This window comes from Scomber japonicus, chromosome 3, assembly GCF_027409825.1.
Source record: "Scomber japonicus isolate fScoJap1 chromosome 3, fScoJap1.pri, whole genome shotgun sequence".
Lineage (NCBI taxonomy): Eukaryota > Metazoa > Chordata > Actinopteri > Scombriformes > Scombridae > Scomber > Scomber japonicus.
In genome coordinates, this window is record NC_070580.1 from 6,524,421 (window position 1) to 6,542,543 (window position 18,123).

Sequence of the window (18,123 nt, forward strand, 5' to 3'; positions counted from 1 at the left end):
ATCACACGTACACACACCCTGAATATTTAAACCAACAGGAGTAGCATGAATGAGAGAGGCTCAGAGGATAATAAACCAGGCTTGGCTTGATTTGAACCATAGGTCGACTCTTCCATGCATGATCTTTTCTATCCATATATGTGTGTCTGAATGTGTAATGGAGGGTTTTCAAAGACATGCTTGATGCCAGATAAGTGGGGTCACATGCAAGTTCACATGTTCTAGTGCTTTTTCTGATGTTGGAGTAGATCAAGTTGAAGTTCAAGGTTGAACTGGTAGGAGAGGTAAGGAAAGTAACAAAGTAGCAGACAGAAAAAAGGGACAACTGAGTGAGAAAAAGGTACAGAGAAAAGTGCAACAATCCCACAAATAACCTCCTTCCTTTATGCTTTTCCAATGACTCTTCTGTTTCATTTTTTAGAACAATTCTGAGGTGAATTCACCCAAACTCTGTTGAAAATGGTTGTGAGAGTATCGAGAAGAACATGCTTGTTGTGCAGACAGACTATTTGTGTGTGTGTAAAAGTGCAGGGTGGGGGTGAGACATGTCTCTTACAGATGTGAGAAAACGGCCATGTCTCAGAGACCCTCCGAGTGTGTCGACAGTCTAATTGGCAGAATAGAATTATTGAGTTAGTCTGAAGTGAATTGAAGCTAATTTAATGAGCGGGAGTTAAAGGAGAGCTGACGGGGCGCGCAACTGTGGGAAAACAGGTTTCTGCTCTCTCCTCAGACACAAAAGACTGGAGTGTGTCTGCATTTACAGCTCGCAAAGGATGTACAGTCGGGTGAACTCTCTCTCTCGCTCTCTCTCTCTCTCTGTCTTTCTCTCTCTTCATTTGTTGGGGTTGCCATGGCGATGTGGGAGGCTTGTCTCGGCGGCCCATAATTTCCAAAGAGTCTGTCTGGATGTGACACGTCCTTTTCAGCCAGGCATTGTTTAGATGCTGATTTACGCGTGTTTGTTGCACTTTACCACCACCTCCTCCGCACCTCCACGCAGGCAGCAAACTTTCAAAGGATCAATGCATCCAGTAGCTGATAAAGAGGCCCGCTGATGTGATGATGATGGCTTTGATTTGGATGCAGTTGGAAAGTCTTAAATTGGATTAGAACAATTTTGCTCTCTTTCATTAATGAACTTGTCATTGTGAATTTACCTATGATGCTTCTTTTGCCTGTTCGGAACAGTCCTTATTTTCCCAACCAGTCCATCCCTCTTCCCTCCCAGTAGGCGTTCCTACAACACAGAAGAGTCCAATCACAGCCAAGCCTTTTACCCCATCCCTCTGTGCTCAGCCTGTTAAGGACTTTTTTGTGTTTCACGTTTTTTTTCTCTCTCCTTTTACTTTTTTTTCTTCTACCCCTCATTGAGCCACTTGAGCCTGGAGCAGATGGAAAGATTGTAGTGGGGGGAAAGTAAGCAAGCAGCAGAAAGAGAGAAAAAGAGAGAGAGAACTGGAGGAAGCCATGCAGAGAGTGAGGCAGCCCAGCGACGATGCTTGATGAACTGTACCACTGACCACCAGAAAGACTTTCTTCCACTTTGATTTAATACCAGAGAGACCAAAGAACCAGACAGGAAAGTCCTGAGGAGAGACATTGACTCATCGTCCCAGCTGACGGGCAGAAAGGACGCCCAGGAACGTGGGGAGAAAAAGAAAGAAAGAAAAAGCTAGAGATAAGGAGAAAAAAGGGAGTTCCACAGATGAGAGTTACAGCAGTGTGGCAGAAGGAGATGCTCAGAGGGACCAGATAGTGAAGAGAAAAGTGAAACAATTCACAGGATTGCTGCAGGTGTTGTACACAAAGAACATCTCAAAGAAAGAAAGGCATCACGCCAGGGGTCACCCAAAACAAAAGCTGTTTGCAACTGAAACAGGGAGAAGGAAAAAAGAAAAGTGAGACCAGACAGAAGTAAAGAGACAGAGCTAGAGAAGGATGGCCAACTCGGGTCTCCAGTTATTGGGTTATTTCCTGGCGTTGGGCGGCTGGATCGGCATCATCTCCACCACCGCCTTGCCCCAGTGGAAGCAGTCGTCATATGCCGGCGATGCCATCATCACAGCCGTGGGTCTGTACGAGGGGCTGTGGATGAGCTGTGCCTCGCAGAGTACAGGACAGGTGCAGTGCAAGATCTTTGACTCCATGCTCTCGTTGGACAGTGAGTACCATGTTTCAAATTGGCTTGACAAAAACCTGACTGTCTAACTGGTAGTGGCTTCTACTTTCTTTAGCTGTTTGTGTTACTGACCCCTTTTAGACATTCTACCAACTGTTTCATAAAACTTCTTCAGGGATTATATTCTCATTATAGGCATACTGTGAGTTGATGATTACCAGGCATGAAAAAACTAACAAAATATGAAAAACCCTTAGTTTGGGAGCATCTTTGTAGATGATAAAGTGATGTTAAGTGTGTCATTTGTCAAATGATGGAAAAACACAATTCAAGCAGGACAATTATCATGTAATGCATCACCAAGAGAGGCTTATCCATTAATTTTAATGTTCTTAACACTTTCTCAAAATGCTTCCCTTCTTGGATGCCCTCATTACATTTTATTTAATACAAAAATAAAGTAGTTCTATGTGTGTTTTCATCAGTCAAGATGACAAACGCGAGACCCACTTTGAAAGCTCTCCCTTCACTTTAGTCTCCCTAAAAGAAATATCTGTTGTTCTGTATGGCAACCCATTACAGTTATTGTAGCTGGCTCGTTAATTTGGCCACATGTATTATTCAGCAGTGAAAAAACAGAGGGAAAACAACTCCCTGAGCCCTCTCTATCAGTGACACATTAAACTCTAGAAACTGTAAATCTAAATTAAAATTAAAACGCTGCTGTTAGCATGTTTAATAGAGATCAAATCAGCCTTTAAAAACTCCCAAAACATCATAAAATATAATCATGTCAGGAGTGGGGAGGGGTTCAGGAATGTGGGGTTCGGACATAAATTAGCTCAGAATATGAGCCTCCTGTCATCTCCAATCTGTAAGTAGGAACTAGTGACTCATAATTAATAGCACACAGATTATATGAATCCATCCATCTACTGGCTGCTTAAATCATCCTATTAGAGATTCTAATGAAAGACTACAGGGGGGTGGGCTCGGTCAGGAGTGATTTTCACAAAACAATTGAACACTTTGGGTTTTGTCTTGTTCTCTCTGTGGTTGAGTGATGCTGCTTTTAGGTTTCCCACTGTGGCACACTCGCCTCTGAAAAAACAACCGAGGCCCTTTGCAAACATTTTGGCGTTTGGGGGACGAGTGCTGGAGCTGATCTGCCATCTCCTTTGGTTCATTGCAGCAATAAGAACAGCGTATTGTCCTTGCTGATGAATAGGGGCTGTTAGGAAGAAGAAAAGGGCAGTGTTGAAGCAAACACCAGAGATATTCCCAGAATGCGCTCTGTCTTCCCCACACGCTCACATTGTTCCATTTGTTCATTAACACACCCCAGTGAGTACAGAATTCAGACTTTAGAAAACCTTCCCAAGGAGTTAACTCTCTATCCGTCTGATTGAACACAAGAACTGAGAAGTTGAGCAAAGCATTCTTGATCAATCACAGGTTTACTCAGGTGCTTCTCAGACGGATCATATTGGTATGAAATGGAGCAGATCAGCATCTAATCATGTGTTTGGGGGTCAGAGAAGGCTTTATGTGTTGGTGTTGGTTTGATGCAGCAGTAAGAGTTCTGTAGGAACCTCTGGCTACATTCACAGCAGGAGCAGCAGCAGCATGTGATGGTGGGTATAATTGTTCACCAGACTGTGCTGCGCTCTCCTGATGCGGCCAAGCAGCAGAAGTGGAAGCTGTTGGATCTGCTGCTTGTTTACTGAGCGCTTTTCTTTCCAGTAGAAGAAAAATGATGAGCAGGATGAGACGTGGTTGTGAAGGTTATTGGCTGTTATTGACAGAGGAGTGTGGGTGGTGGTGCTGAAAGGACAGTTCTGACTTATAGCCACAGATGTATGAACAGGATATTAAAAACACATCTTGCTGAGAAAACAATCTCAGGACAATGTATGTTTCGTAACTGTTCTGGAGCTTTTTATTATAATGATCTTCATCAGCAGATGGTGTTGTCACAAGACTGTGAAAGTTCAAATTTCCAATCATTCTGAGGACTTCTTGTCTATGCTCCGTTTTCAAAGTATTCATGGTTTTCCGAGGTTGAGAATGAGCCTCATTTGTTTGATATGTGTATGTGTCACATTACATTATTGTATTGTGTAGTTCTATACATTTATGTAGAAGTGTAATTATAGTTGCTTGTGATTCCTAAGAGTTGATATATAACCTCTTTTAGATACTTTGGAACAGCTTCCAAGAGCAAAATCTATCCAATCAGGCGTCAAGCAACTGTCTAATCAACACATCTGCTCCAACTGATTGTTTCTTACTATCACTGGAAAAGTGTCTCTAATGGGCTGCTGGTCAGGATCAATCATGCCATTAAATTATAATGTCACACTGGCAAATATAGAGTGGGAACTGATGGTTTAGTATTCAGTGAGGTGGTGTGATGTGTATCGGCCCATACAGCATCCAGTAGTAGAGGTTATTCCAGTGGTCTGCTGGAACAAATGCTTCTTTCTTTCTCATTGTTGGCTTGAATTGAGTTTGGTTAAAAGTGAAACCACTTTGCATATTTGAAAGTGTACTCACAAATGGAAAATTGGTTAATGAAAACTTAATTTTTGGCAAATGTAGTGTGGTAATACAATAAAGGATATCATATTAGTCTGTGTTTTGAATTTGGTTTAAAACTGGATCTGGATTGGGTGGAATCAAACATAAGTTTAGTTTTATGGTTGGAGAGTGAGTGGGCAAACACATATTACGTACGACAGAGTCACAAGTGACCTCACAATGGGATCTTACAGTGCCTACACACACACCAGCAAGCACACACACTCATTGAAAGCTTGTGGCTGGCACTGCCAACCTTGGCACTGGAAAGAGAAGGGCCTAGTGGGTGAGCCAGACCAGCCGCCCCTCCTTTTTACCCCTAGCCTCTCCTTCACCCCAAAGGCCCTCGAACTCCCTTCTGGTTTGTCACCAGTTTGAACTGGTCAAAATAGTGTCATATAGCATTGACCTGAACCCCCCACACACTCTCAGAATAAAAGAGGAATACCCAGAATGGATGAAAGAAAAGAAAATCAAACCTCTCTCTGTTGAAGACCATTCAGATGCTCCTTCAAAAGGAAGCTGTGGAGCCATAAATCAGACTTCAAAGATTGCTCCATCCTCTTCGTTGCAGTCATAAGTCCCCTCAGATCATCTTCTGAAATGTGACTTTATTGCCGCACCATGAATGACAGTGTGTGTATTTCTGTCACACTGACAAATGATGAATTTAGGTTGCTGCTCTAGCTGTTACTCAACATATGTTTTTGAAGTGACTTTCTGTATTGAAACATATAGTCACAATTCATTCTATTTTTATATAGTTATGCAGGACAACTTGTTTTCAACCTTCAAAATGTTATAAAAATCCTTAACTCAAGGTCCACTTACTTGCGTTGATGATATGTGGTTGAAATCCAGTGGAAAAGTTCTTAGGTTCTTTAGGTCCTTCTAGTTTCTAATTTATGTACCATAAAAAACGATGTGTGTCTTATTCACAGTAAAATACAAAGAGAGGTTGGATCTGGATATGATTATAGGTCTGTAAAAGGCAGTCCACACTAAGAATGATAACTATTACAATAACTACAACTTTAAACATAATGATGTGAGCATCCACACTTATGAACTATAACGTCAGGAAGACACTAATTCGAGACAGCAGCAGATGTTGAAGCATGATATGCAAAAGTGCACAGATGAGCAGGTTTTATTGAACTGTGGCAGCGACACACAGTATGAGCACAGATCTGAAGCCTAAAAGATTCACTAACTTTGTTGTCTTTTCAGTGGATGGAATAGACAGAGGATGATACACTGTATCAAATAATGTAAAGTTACTGTGTTCTTTTGAAAGGTTTACTCATAAAGGTTAACTCATAGCCTAATCCGAACCTGGTCTGAGTTAATATACTAGTCTAGTTCAGTTAAGCAAATCATTACCGGACCCTTAACCATTAACCCGACACACTGATTCAGGCGTAATATGTGTGTTTTGTTGCATTTCAAATAAAAGTCAATTGAAAAGTTTTGGAGTTTAAACATATGTGTTTGAAAATTAATAGTTACTGGTACATTCAAATAAACCTTTAATAGAAGTGTTTTTTCCCAGCATCACCCCCCAAAATAGACTGTGACTTATACACCAGTTTTTACAGTAGTTCTTTTCATTCTAGTTCTAATTCTTGACCTTGGAAACAGTAGTTCAATATAGTTTAATGTAAAAATTGGATTCAAGGTCCGCTTACTAGTCGTTTTCCTGAGCTTTGAAGACCATCGTAAGTGGTTTAAATCTTTGTAAACTGTGTTCTGCTCAATTCGATTTTGGGTGAGCATGAAATTTCCTTCTTGACCTTGGACTACTTTGTCACTAGCTTTTTTTCTGGAGGTCTGAAGAACATGAGTTGCTATTGAAAGCTCTAGAAGTGGACCTTGAGTTGAGACTATTTTTCTTCTTAAACTTTCTTCTTAAACTATTGTAGTCTAGTTGAGTGTGAAAGGTGTTGACTGTGGAAACAGTAGTTGGACAAAGAAGTTCTAATTCAAGATTAATTTTAACTCTCTTATTGAAGACCATGAGATATGTGTGGTTAAAAGCACAGGTAAAAAAGTTTAAATTACTATTTACAGTTTTAATTGAGAGTGATGAGTTGAGTCTTCATTTAAGGTCCATCTTCTAGGCTTTTCTGGAGCCCTCGAAATGTGATTGAAAGCTAATAAAAAAGACCTTGACTGGAAGACCTCGAAATGTGGTTGAACGCTGCTGAGATACCTCATATGTGCACTTCAAGATTTTACTTGTCAAACTTTTCCTATTTCATTTCTGTTCTCTTCTGCTTATTTTTCTAGCTCTAGTCAATCCAGTGATGTGTTTGTGGTTTATTTGAGTTCTGTTTGTCTCCTCTGATAAACACTTCTCTCCTCTGATGTACAAATACTGGCTTACACTTCAAGTCATTGTTCTTTGAAGGTAGCGCCCATGACCTTCGCCGTTAAACCTGCGCAGAAATCTCAGTCATGTTTACTGTAATTACCATATTTGTCAGCTCTGTCACATATCACAACCAGGATATTGGAATTTGCATGTTTTTCCAACCGCTGCTGGGATTTTGACAATCCCCTCGTCGCTTGTAAACCAGACGCACTCCATCGGTATTTTGACAGCATCATTAAGCGCTTAGCATTGCACGTTTGTGTTTTGAGGCAGTTATGTCTGATCGCTGTGGCGACAGCTCCATGAAAACAATCTTGCTTTGTGACAGAGCCACACTAATCCCACTGTGTGAAACATGTAAAGCGGGCCCTCCTACAGCTGCTCCATGTGAGAGAGAGAGTTGTGTGTTTCATCTCTGTCTAGTCCACCTACAGCAACTGTGTGTGCGCACATATTGTGTATTTCTACATATGTGTGTGTGTGTTAATATGTGTAAATATGTTCCTCCCACTAAGTTATGAGTGCGCCGAGGCCTGTGTGTGGGCAGCACATTAGATTTTCGTGACGGTGGAGCCACTGAGGAATGATCTGGAGATGATTTGGAGGATAATTTAAGATCTTTAAGCTTGGCCAAAAAATTCACCTCTGGAAATTAAAAAAAAGAGGCTAGAATCATCGTTGTCTGAAAAGTAGGACAGTGGTGGACTCTCCCTAATGAGATTCCTATCATAAATACATGTGGTCTCCCATTGTATGTGTGTGTGTGTGTGTGTGTGCGTGTGTGTGTGTGTGTGTGTGTGTGTGTGTGTGTGGCTTCATTCCCTTATAATGACTTTCACTTTTATGTCCAGAAATGTTTTATTGACTTGATGAACTAAAAACCTCTTCTCTATTTGTTTTCTCATCTCCTTACCACTTTTCTCCCTTCTCTGGTTTTCTCCCTCACTTTCTCTCATATCTGCTGTTGTGTTGCTATCATTCACTACTCTGTGGTCCACTCTACTGTCCCTCCCTACTCTTTATTTTGTTCCCTTTCTGCCATAATCTAGTTCACATCCAGACATGTCGGGCCTTGATGGTAGTGTCAGTACTGCTGGGCTTTATTGGAATGATCGTCAGCGTGGTGGGCATGAAGTGTACAAAGGTTGGAGATAACAACCCGGTCACCAAGACCCGCATCGCTGTGACTGGAGGAGCCCTCTTCCTTTTTGCAGGTGTGATTTCTGGTTGTTTTTTTGTTTTTTTAAATAAGACACCAAAGATGTGTTATATTGATGTTATGTTTAGTTTGCACCCACAATTTTACTGCAGTTGCTTCTATCTCCTGCAATCAGCGCATTTAGAGAAAGTGGTTTGACATTTTTCTTGGCCTGAATGTCTCACCGGGGGTCTTCTGGGTAATTAGAGTCCCTGCTGTAAACAGGAAGTGGTCATTTTAGAGGCATTAGCTGCTGACCTCAAACATAAACCACAAGCCCAAGGATTAAAATCAACAAAACAAAGATTCACAAGTTCTTATAGTGAATGTTTGCTGGTTTCATTGATGCAGAGAATCAATATGTATTATGCTTTTCTCCCTCCGCAGGTTTATGTACACTGGTGTCTGTGTCCTGGTATGCCACTCAGGTGTCCTATCAGTTCTTCAACCCAAATACGCCGCCCAATGCCAGGTAACTGTTTTGACAGTGCCTTCAAGTAAAGCATTTAAAACTGGATTATTGCAGTAAAACTTACATTAACTTAGATTAAAGATTTTATGTGTGACCTTCACTCTGTAGTTCTTTATTTTAAATACTTTTGCCTTTCTGTCAGGATTATTGGATATTGTTTTTTTTTACCAACACATTCCACTTAAACAAAAAAACCTTTATAGTCATTATTCTGAATATTGTCTGAGATAATGCTTGTTTTTAGGCAATAGCTGCCAGCGGCCTCATGTAAACAAAAACAAATTAGATTGGTTTTCTCATAGACTTTATATCACATAATCTAAATTGTTTTTCCTCTCATTTCCAACAACTAACTGTACACAGAACAGTGTGCACACATAAAAACACTGGATATGGTCATAAACATGATGTGGGTACCCATGAGGACGCCACACTGTCAATCTCATCTGATGTGTTAAGACTCCACAAAACTCTATAAACACTCATAAAAGTTGCAATATAACCAGTGTCAAGCATCTACATGCCACTAAGTTCATGCAACTGCCAAATTAATGTTTTATTGGTATGTTTCATGTCTGTTGTGTCAGACAGAAGCAAGCACACAAACACAGTATTACAACAATATCATGTGTGCAGTTCATAGCAATGAACAAAAGCTGCTTTTTGAGCTGTTTCACAAAATAGTCCCAGAAAGCAGAAACAAAACCAAATCTTGTGCAGATGGTTGGTGCAGTTGTGTTTCCACTGTAAAAAAAAGACAAACATTAAGCAGATTAAGCAAATAACAAAGTGATGACTTCATTTTGCATATAATGAGCCAAAAACTGTGTGATGTTTGTCTGTATCACAGTTCAAAGTAAAGTGAAACTGACAGAAAGGCAAAATGGAAGTCTCCAAAATTACAAGCTGATGACAGCATTGTAACAATTAAAAGGTTTGAAGTTTTCTTCCACTCACTCATTAAATGGTTTCCCTCTCAGTCTCCTTTAATCTTGTTTGTGGACATATTTGACAACTCTAGCCTTATTTCATATTATTAGACCAATCTGTCTTTTTTCTTTTAATTAGAGGGAATTCCCGTATTTATTCGTGATATTGATAATATCTGCAAACGCTGATTCTTTGCAATCTAAATTGACGCTGTGTGCTATAGGCTACATGTAATTTGCAAGGCTCTTTTATTTCCAGCACTGCAATATTTATATAGTTCCATGATGAGAATAGAAAGTATTGCTGTATATTGTGAAATGTGGGTAATAAAGAGGGCTGACTTTTTGATAGATTATTACTGATAAATATGGCTAACTTTAGCTTCTAACAGTTCCTAATTAAGGCAAATGAGTATGGCTAGCTTTAACTGCTAACAGTTTGTGTTAATAATAAACATGGTTAGCTTTAGCTGCTAACTTCCATGACTGGTTGACATGGGAGCTAACATTACAGTAGTTACAAATAGTTGCTATATTTGGCTTATAAACTTGACCGTCTTTAGCTGCAAATAGCTGCTTATTTGGCTAGCTTGAACTTCTAACAGTTCCTAATTATGGCAAATGAATATGGCTAGCTTTAACTGCTAACAGTTCCTAATTATGACAAATGCAGATAGGCCTATATGGTAGCTGCTTTATATTGCTAGGTAGCAGAGCTAATATTGTTTTAGAGTAACCTCAAAACAACAAAGTACAGGCCCATTTTCACTAATCACATAACTTAGTCTTCTATATAACATTTTGAAAGTAAAATGAATGTTTAAGTCTTAATTCATATCACTATCAGCTGTTGTCTGAGTTTAGCATGTAGAGAAGACTACACTGTCTGATGTGATGGTGGGCTTACTAATATTTGAGGTTGCAAATAGTAACAACTACTTTAGCCACAAGGTCTTTCTTTGATATAGTTGGTTATTTCTGGGATAAAATGCTTGAATATTCTTGTCTTGTATTTTACTTTCAGCAAGTCAGAGCAAACCCTGATAATTTTGTAAGAGAAGTGAAAGCAGTATCCTCTAATACACGAAGCCACACTTTGGCTACCCTCCCTCTTTACATGCTTTTCCTCCCTCTTTCCTTCCCTGTACAGGTATGAGTTTGGCTCAGCCCTGTTTGTGGGCTGGGCGGCGGCCAGTCTGACGGTATTGGGCGGCTCCTTGCTGTGCTGCTCCTGCTCCAAAGACGACATGAGAGGGCAGCAATATTATCGCCAATCACAGCCTTCCACAGCCAGGGAGTACGTGTAAACCCCAACCCCCCCCTCCAGCAGTCAACCAAACAGAGAGCAGAGGACACGCTTGGCACCACCCCCCTTTATTCAGCCTGCTAAAGCAAAAACATGATCATGAAAACAATGATGTAGCACTCACACACAAGCATATACACACAGGTTTATTATATGCAAACACAAGATCCATCACTAGGATGTCAAACTGTGGCTAAAAAATATTTTTCGATAATGAATAAACTTTCATAACTTATTTGTGAGCAGAACATACAGTACATCATACATGTCAATCATCTAGCTACAATTATACGCTTGTGTTGTGAATGGAAACCTCTCATGTGCCTTAATGTCATTATTTAATCTACTTGAAAGAGCAGCTGCTTAAATTTGACTCCAAAAATTACAACTACTCACTCTGTGGGACTTACTTTCTGTGGCATGAAACAAATTGATTTTGATTTTGGTTGACAAAATTCAATTTAAGGTGGATTGAAAGCAGATACCCAGAGAGAGTAGAAATGGAGCTAAACATAGCAGTACTGCACAACTTGCCAAACTTACTCTAGCAAGTCCTATGCTTCCTGGTTGGAGCTGCATCGGTGTTTTGCCTCCATATTGCTTTGTGTTTTCACACTCCACTTGTGCAGTTAGGTTGTGTAAAGGAGGGAGTCCAAACCACTGTACAAAAACTAGGAGAGCAGCTCGTCTGCTGCTGTGGAAGAACAAGAGGTTGGTTTATACAATCTCACCCAGGGAAGGTCAGTTAGGTCATGATCACAGAGGACACTGAAACCCAAAGCACAGCTGCTGGTAAACAGAGTGTGAGCCACAAGAGCTCTCACAAGGACCAGATAATATTAACTGCCTATGTTTTGTTGGTGAAAAGGGAAGAAGCCCATTATAAAATCAAGAATGTAGATGGAGTTTAGTTAACTTCATTCACATGGAGAACAGGACCTGAGACAGAATGCTATGAGAGACATAACATAAAAATAAAGTCTGCAAAAATATTTTAATTATTAGATTAATTGCTATGTTATTTCCCAATGCTAACATCTTAATATTTTTGTTTCAGTTAAGTAGTAAATTTAGATATATCCTCAAAGTCCTCAATGACTATAGCCCTGATGGAGACAACAAACAGTACCAGTCAAATGTTTGGACACACTTTCTCATTAGGGTGTTCCCAAATGTTTGACTGGTACTGTACATGTGATTAACCAACCATAATGACTGATAATAAAGAACCAGGTGTGTTTAGTGTCCTATGTAATCAAGGCCTGTGGTAGCCATTTTACACAACAATCACTTGATGACAGTCACAATTTTACCTGCAGAAGTGGAGGTGAATTATTAGCAAAAGCTGTCTGCATAGATTGTAATAAGTGTGAATGTTGTTGATTATCATTTCACCATTTTACTAAGAGAAACTGGAGGTTCTTATCAACACATATCACCATGCTCCATTTGCTAACATCATCATTCCAGATCCATACACTCCTTCATCTCATGATCTCTTAAATAACCAACCCAACATCTAAGATCTATGCTATTTCAAATGCTTCTCACATAAGTATCATAAAATCATAAGCTATAAGACAGTAGTACAGTATTACATGTCACTTAACAGTGTATCATAAAATAACACAATGCTTATAACGGTTGTAAATAAACCATGTCATATTTAACTCGACTTTAGTAGACACTATTTGATTTATTACACATAGTGGCTATAGGCATGAAAACCACTGATATTCCAGTAGAATGGTCTCTATTACATATATGCAACATTTTACAATCTGCCCACATTGGAGCCTGTAAAACTCAACAGCAAGTCTCAACTGGCTCTTGAGTTCCCTCCTTGATGCTCCCACATCACTTTGGCTTCATTTGTGTTTCTCAAAGAGCTGGTCCATCACTGTTCCAGATAATACAGCCATTAACCTTTCTTAGAATTGCTCCCGGTCCCCCCATTTCCTGGTCATAAGGCCTCTCTTCTTGGTAGACACTTGTTTGTGGAGTGCTCCTTTATTCTCAGATTGGGGGGAGTAGGTCTATAGGAAATTCCTTGGTCCCTTTAAATAAAAGGGGGCGTCAGGCGTCATTGGTCTGTCAGTAGCAGCTGTGCTTTCAATAGGGATTGCTCAACAACAAGTCTGATAAAAACTACCTGTAAAGCTTTGTCCAAAGAAAATAAAATATAGATTTAAGGGAATACTTCAATATTTTGGGAAATGCACTTTTTGCAAGACTGAAAGCAGAAGGAAACAGCCATCTGACTATTTCCGAAGGTTAAAAAAACTCCACCTATCAGCACCTCAAAATACTCACAAATTAACACGTAGATAAGAAATAGTTTGGTCACATACAAATTAAACACATTTTATAGAATGTGTTTTTAGTTCATAGTTCGAATGCACTGGAAGGGTGTTATGGGCCATTCTAGGGATAGCATAATATCACTTGGCCAATGAACACATTTTGTCCGAGATTGAAATGTTTTGGCAATCACTGGATGAATTGCCAGGAATTTTGGTAATCTCCGGACTTTTCTGCTACTGCCTTCATAAGACTGAAACATGTTTTTAAGCCAACTTTTGATGGATTGCCATAAATTTTGGTACAAACATTGATATCCCAGTAAGGATTCATTGAAATAACATTGGTGATCCCTTGACTTTTCATCTAGCATGATCATCCAATACTGTGGTTTATGATCAAATACTTTTTGATCATAAACTAAGCTAATGTTAGCATGGTACTTGCTAAACATCAGATAATCAGTTTGCATGATCATTGTGAACATGTGCTGAGCTTAGCCTTTAGCTGAGCCTATGTACAGCCTGCTAGTGACTGTAGACTCTAGTATTATTTTAGATGTGGACCAGTCTAGCTGCTGCCCAGTTGTTCCAGTCTCTTATGCTAACTAAGATAACTGACTGCTGTCTCTACCTTCATATTAAGCATACAGACATGAGAGTGGTATCAATGTACTCTCCGCAACAATAGAATATTTGTATTTCCAAAATATAAAACTATTCCTTTAAAGTGCTGATGAAATTACAGCTAACTACAATACAGACAAAAAATCTGACGCCATGTGCAGTGTTTAACCTTTACCATCTAGTCCATCATTGTTAATATTTATTTGAAACATGTAATACTGTAACCTGTAGATAACTGGCCAGCTGACATGTAGCATCACCTTACATTTTCCCTGCTCATGGACTTTCCGCCCTTGTCTCTAACAACCTAACACTCATTGAACATCCTGCTGGCTTCCTAACACTTCAGCACTGTTGTGAGAATCTGAGAGGTCTTGATGTGTCTCTTATTTCCCCTCCTGTCCTCTAATCCTGTTGTTCTCCGACTGTCTTCTTCTCTCCTTCTAATTCAGGGCAGAGTTGTTGAGTGAAACTAGTTTCCCTGACTGATCAGCCCCCGCCTGTCCAACTGTCCGACTGTCCAACCACTGTCTTCCCTTTTTTCCTGTTACCTCTTAGACCCCAAATTTGGACCTCTTATAGTAGAACATTTCCCTTTCCACAGTACTACATCTGCACATTTTCAGTCTTAATGGGCACCAGGATGCATTTTCTTCTCCAATTTCTTCCACCTTCTGAGCCTATTCTGTAAATATGGACTCTTAAAGGACATGTGATCAGACCTTCTCTTTCAGAAATGAGGTGGCATCATCCATTTCAACCTGTCAACCCTCTACTACACCTCCCACACCCTCCTCTGTCCCATTATTAGCTAACACTGAGTTGAAACATGTGGTTTGTTGCGCTGATTTATGATTTCACTTATATCCTATGACCTCTGGGTTTTGTTTTGTTTTTAATATTTGTGTCTTTTGGGTTTGTTTTGTTTCGCTGTGACTGTACTTTGACTGAAACGTGTCTTTTTTTCCCTTTTGAATTGCAGACCAAATGTTAAAAGTACCCCACCAGAGAAAAGGGAGCAGTACTTGTAGTTTGGGAGAGTCTTCTGGCCTTACCATGGTTTAGATTCTGTCAACAGACAAAACCCTCTCCCTGAAGAATTCAAAACAGACAGACACCATTAAAGTGAAGTCGAGAGAGTATATGAACAGCAACCTTTCAAGCATATTGCAATATAAATTAGAGTCTTTGTTGAAGAGTAAGAAATTGTTGGGGGGGCTTGATAATATGTGAATAGAAAATAGTTATTCAGGGGGATTGAGAAAGATGTCTTGTCTGTTTTGATGACTTTGGGAGAGACATTCATTCAGGGTATGTTTTCTATAACATGTTAAAATGCCCGGGTGTATATACCACCTACTCTATTCCTATTCTTTTTTCTTTTTCTTTTTTTTTACTACATATATAATGTTTTACTACAGTGCCTTATAACACATGTTTGTGCACATGTATGTTTTTGACTACATGGATTCTTTGTAGTATCACATCCCATCTGAGGGATGTGTGTCCATAGTTCCTCTGCCAGCAGTTCTGTATGCCTTTTTTTCTATTGTTGGCATTTTGTTGGAATTTCTGAAAATGAATGTGAAGCTACTCTACAGTACCACTTAAGAAAGAACAGACATACATGTGATAGATCTTCAGCATAATACCTTATGCCACTGTTGTTAAGAAGCTGCATGCCTGTTTCTAAGTAGCCTGGATTGAGGATATACCCAGTGCATTCATTTTTGTTGTATTAAGTGCCAATATGATTTGGTGTGAATGACAGAGTCGTTGTATTGTTGACTCTAAAGGATGTACTGTATTGTGTGCTGTCTCTTGTACTAAGGAACGCCGGTTTGCCGAGTGTAAACGGTTCAAAAGCCCTTCTGATGCCTGCATTTATTTACCATGCCATTCCTTTCTCTAATATTTACCTCCTCGATGTTGTGTATCATCTCATTTACAGTATACCCCTGTCTGTTTCTTTTAGAATAAAGTAAACAGAGACGTAAAAAAAATGGATCCGGCTATGACTCAGTGCTTTATTAGTTGTTTCCTAACTTTTCATCCTTGCCTGACTTTCACCCACTCACTCCCCTTCACTCATTCCTCCTCTCTGGCTCAAATACTTCTTTTGCACCCTGTTGTTCAATAATTACAGACGTGGAATTCCACTTCTGCTCCACTGGACTGTGGCACATTCTCAAAAGGTGGACTCACAAAGTTAACTTTGCTCACCACTGTTACAACTGACAACAAGGCTTGAATGTTCTTGTTTTGTTGAGATTGGATATATATATAAAACATGTGTTAATGTTTGAAATGAAGGTTTAGTGTCTATCAAAGTGGTTGCAGGTTATTTTGGGGATGGAGGGCTATCAAAGATTTTTTATTCCATCTGATGAAAGTGGTGCAAAAGCCCAGATTTGCTCAAGTCAATTTGAATACAATACTCACATGTCCATACACTCATTTACTTGTCTATGAATTGATTTCTTCAGATGTTACACAATTATAAAGATGGAGGGAATCCAAAGTCTTTGGTCCATGAACATGCATTCTAAACTTCAACTGAAAAATAATCTAATATGATATGAGGCTTCAGCAATTTGAGTTAGGGTTAGTTGGGGTTATAATAAACAAAACCAGTATCGAATATACACCCAGTTAGTCAATTCAGCTGATTTGTACTGCTGAAGCCTCTTATTAGTGTGTTATTGCTTGGAACATGGACTTTGGATTTTCTTCTCCTTATTTAACCCTCAAACACTGGGGACAGGATGCCATTCATTGTGAACTAAACCTCAAAATAACATCCTGGCGTCGTTGGTAATACCTCAAGAATTAAGAAACTGTGTGACCTGGGATAAGTGAATAAGAATAGGGAATAAGCCAATCACAACCATTTTGATTTCCCTTATATGGATAAAAAAGCTGATTGTGCCAGTCAACGGCTTCCTGATTCTGATTGATATACGTTTATCAGGGTACCAACTTGAATTAGAAAAACAAAGCTTGGAAACACATTGCTCAGGAAACTTCTTTAAGAGTCTGCATATCGGTATCAGGAGCAAGTAACCGCCCAATCTGAGCTGAGTGTATCAATTAGGTGTCGAACAATAAACACGCCTGTAAGAGAAACAATAGTCTGCCACTTTGAGTCTCTGACAGGCAGTTTGTCACATTTGAGCAATGTTAAGAAGAGATGAGTGACCACTAACTTTCAATGCACATAGGCAGGTTAGTGATGTAAAGGGTAGTAGAATATTTAAATCAAGTAAAAGTAAGTTAAGTGGTAAAAAATTGAGTTAGATGAAAGTAAATGTAGGCCTTAGGTAGGGTAAATGGTAGGTAAATGTAGGTTTTTCTTACTACTGGTGGTTTAGTAGTAGCAGTGATTTCTCTGGTCTAGCTGCTGATTTGGCACTTTTCTGACTTTGTCTTTTTCACTTGATTTTTCTTCCTATTCTGGCATTAATGTGACTTCCTGTGAATCAAAATGCAATACTTGATATAAAAGAAGTAATTAAGTAAAAGTATAATTACTAGGCACACGGTTATAATGTATTAAGAAAACATTGAACTTGTCTTTGAAAATCACACATCTTAAAATCTTGAAATGACATTAAAGGAATATGTGGAACATTCAAATGATGCAAGTTTTTGTAGGTGAAAGTTTGAAAGCTCAAATAAATGATCATTTCACCAAAGCAGCAGACCTTCCACCACAGGTTTGTATACAGATGTAAAGGAAGGCACTTTGAGAAAATGCACACCAGTGGTGGGAACAGAGTGTGGATGTGAAATCTCACATACACCTGGCATGTACGGATGCAACTATAACTATACGCGCTGTTCCACCATGTTGATGTATGTCATTCAAACCATCAAGAGTATCATGCAAAAAAAAAAAAAAAAAAAAGTACAGGAGGGTCATTTGCTCCAACTGTGTTTACACCAAACAGAAGCATTTCACGTCAACTGTGAATTACGCTATTAATGTACTGGCTTCACATCCAGATACAGCACATGTATCAACATCTGTCTCTTGCATTTTGCAGCTAAGCTCAAGTTATGTGGAGGGATATTTATGTACTTCTTATCAGTGATTAATCCTTTCTAAAATAAGACGTTCAGCTTCGCACACATTTATAAATTCATATTTACATAGATATGTTGGCGCAGAGAGCAGGGGGTTACTAATATAATGAACTTGATGAACTGAAACTC

The 18,123-nt window shown here is 39.3% G+C and overlaps 1 protein-coding gene across 1 annotated transcript; it reads left to right on the forward strand.

Moving 5' to 3' along the window:
• Nucleotides 1–1,403: 1,403 nt before the first annotated feature.
• cldn19 (claudin 19) lies at nucleotides 1,404–15,910 on the forward strand. The gene is made up of 5 exons (XM_053315687.1): nucleotides 1,404–2,164; nucleotides 8,126–8,290; nucleotides 8,662–8,746; nucleotides 10,826–10,972; nucleotides 14,891–15,910. The coding sequence occupies exons 1-5, from the start codon at nucleotides 1,942–1,944 to the stop codon at nucleotides 14,937–14,939; spliced, it is 669 nt and encodes a 222-aa protein (XP_053171662.1). The 5' UTR covers nucleotides 1,404–1,941; the 3' UTR covers nucleotides 14,940–15,910.
• The last annotated feature ends 2,213 nt before the right edge of the window (nucleotides 15,911–18,123 follow it).

What these genes read in the sequence shown, in the direction of transcription:
- cldn19 (XM_053315687.1), top strand. Translation starts at nt 1,942, where the DNA reads ATGGCCAACTCGGGTCTCCAGTTATTGGGTTATTTCCTGGCGTTGGGC. An exon ending in AGCCCTCTTCCTTTTTGCAG is followed by an intron (nt 8,291 to 8,661) that starts GTGTGATTTCTG and finishes CTCCCTCCGCAG; the next exon opens with GTTTATGTACACTGGTGTCT. An exon ending in CAGCCTTCCACAGCCAGGGA is followed by an intron (nt 10,973 to 14,890) that starts GTACGTGTAAAC and finishes TTTGAATTGCAG; the next exon opens with ACCAAATGTTAAAAGTACCC.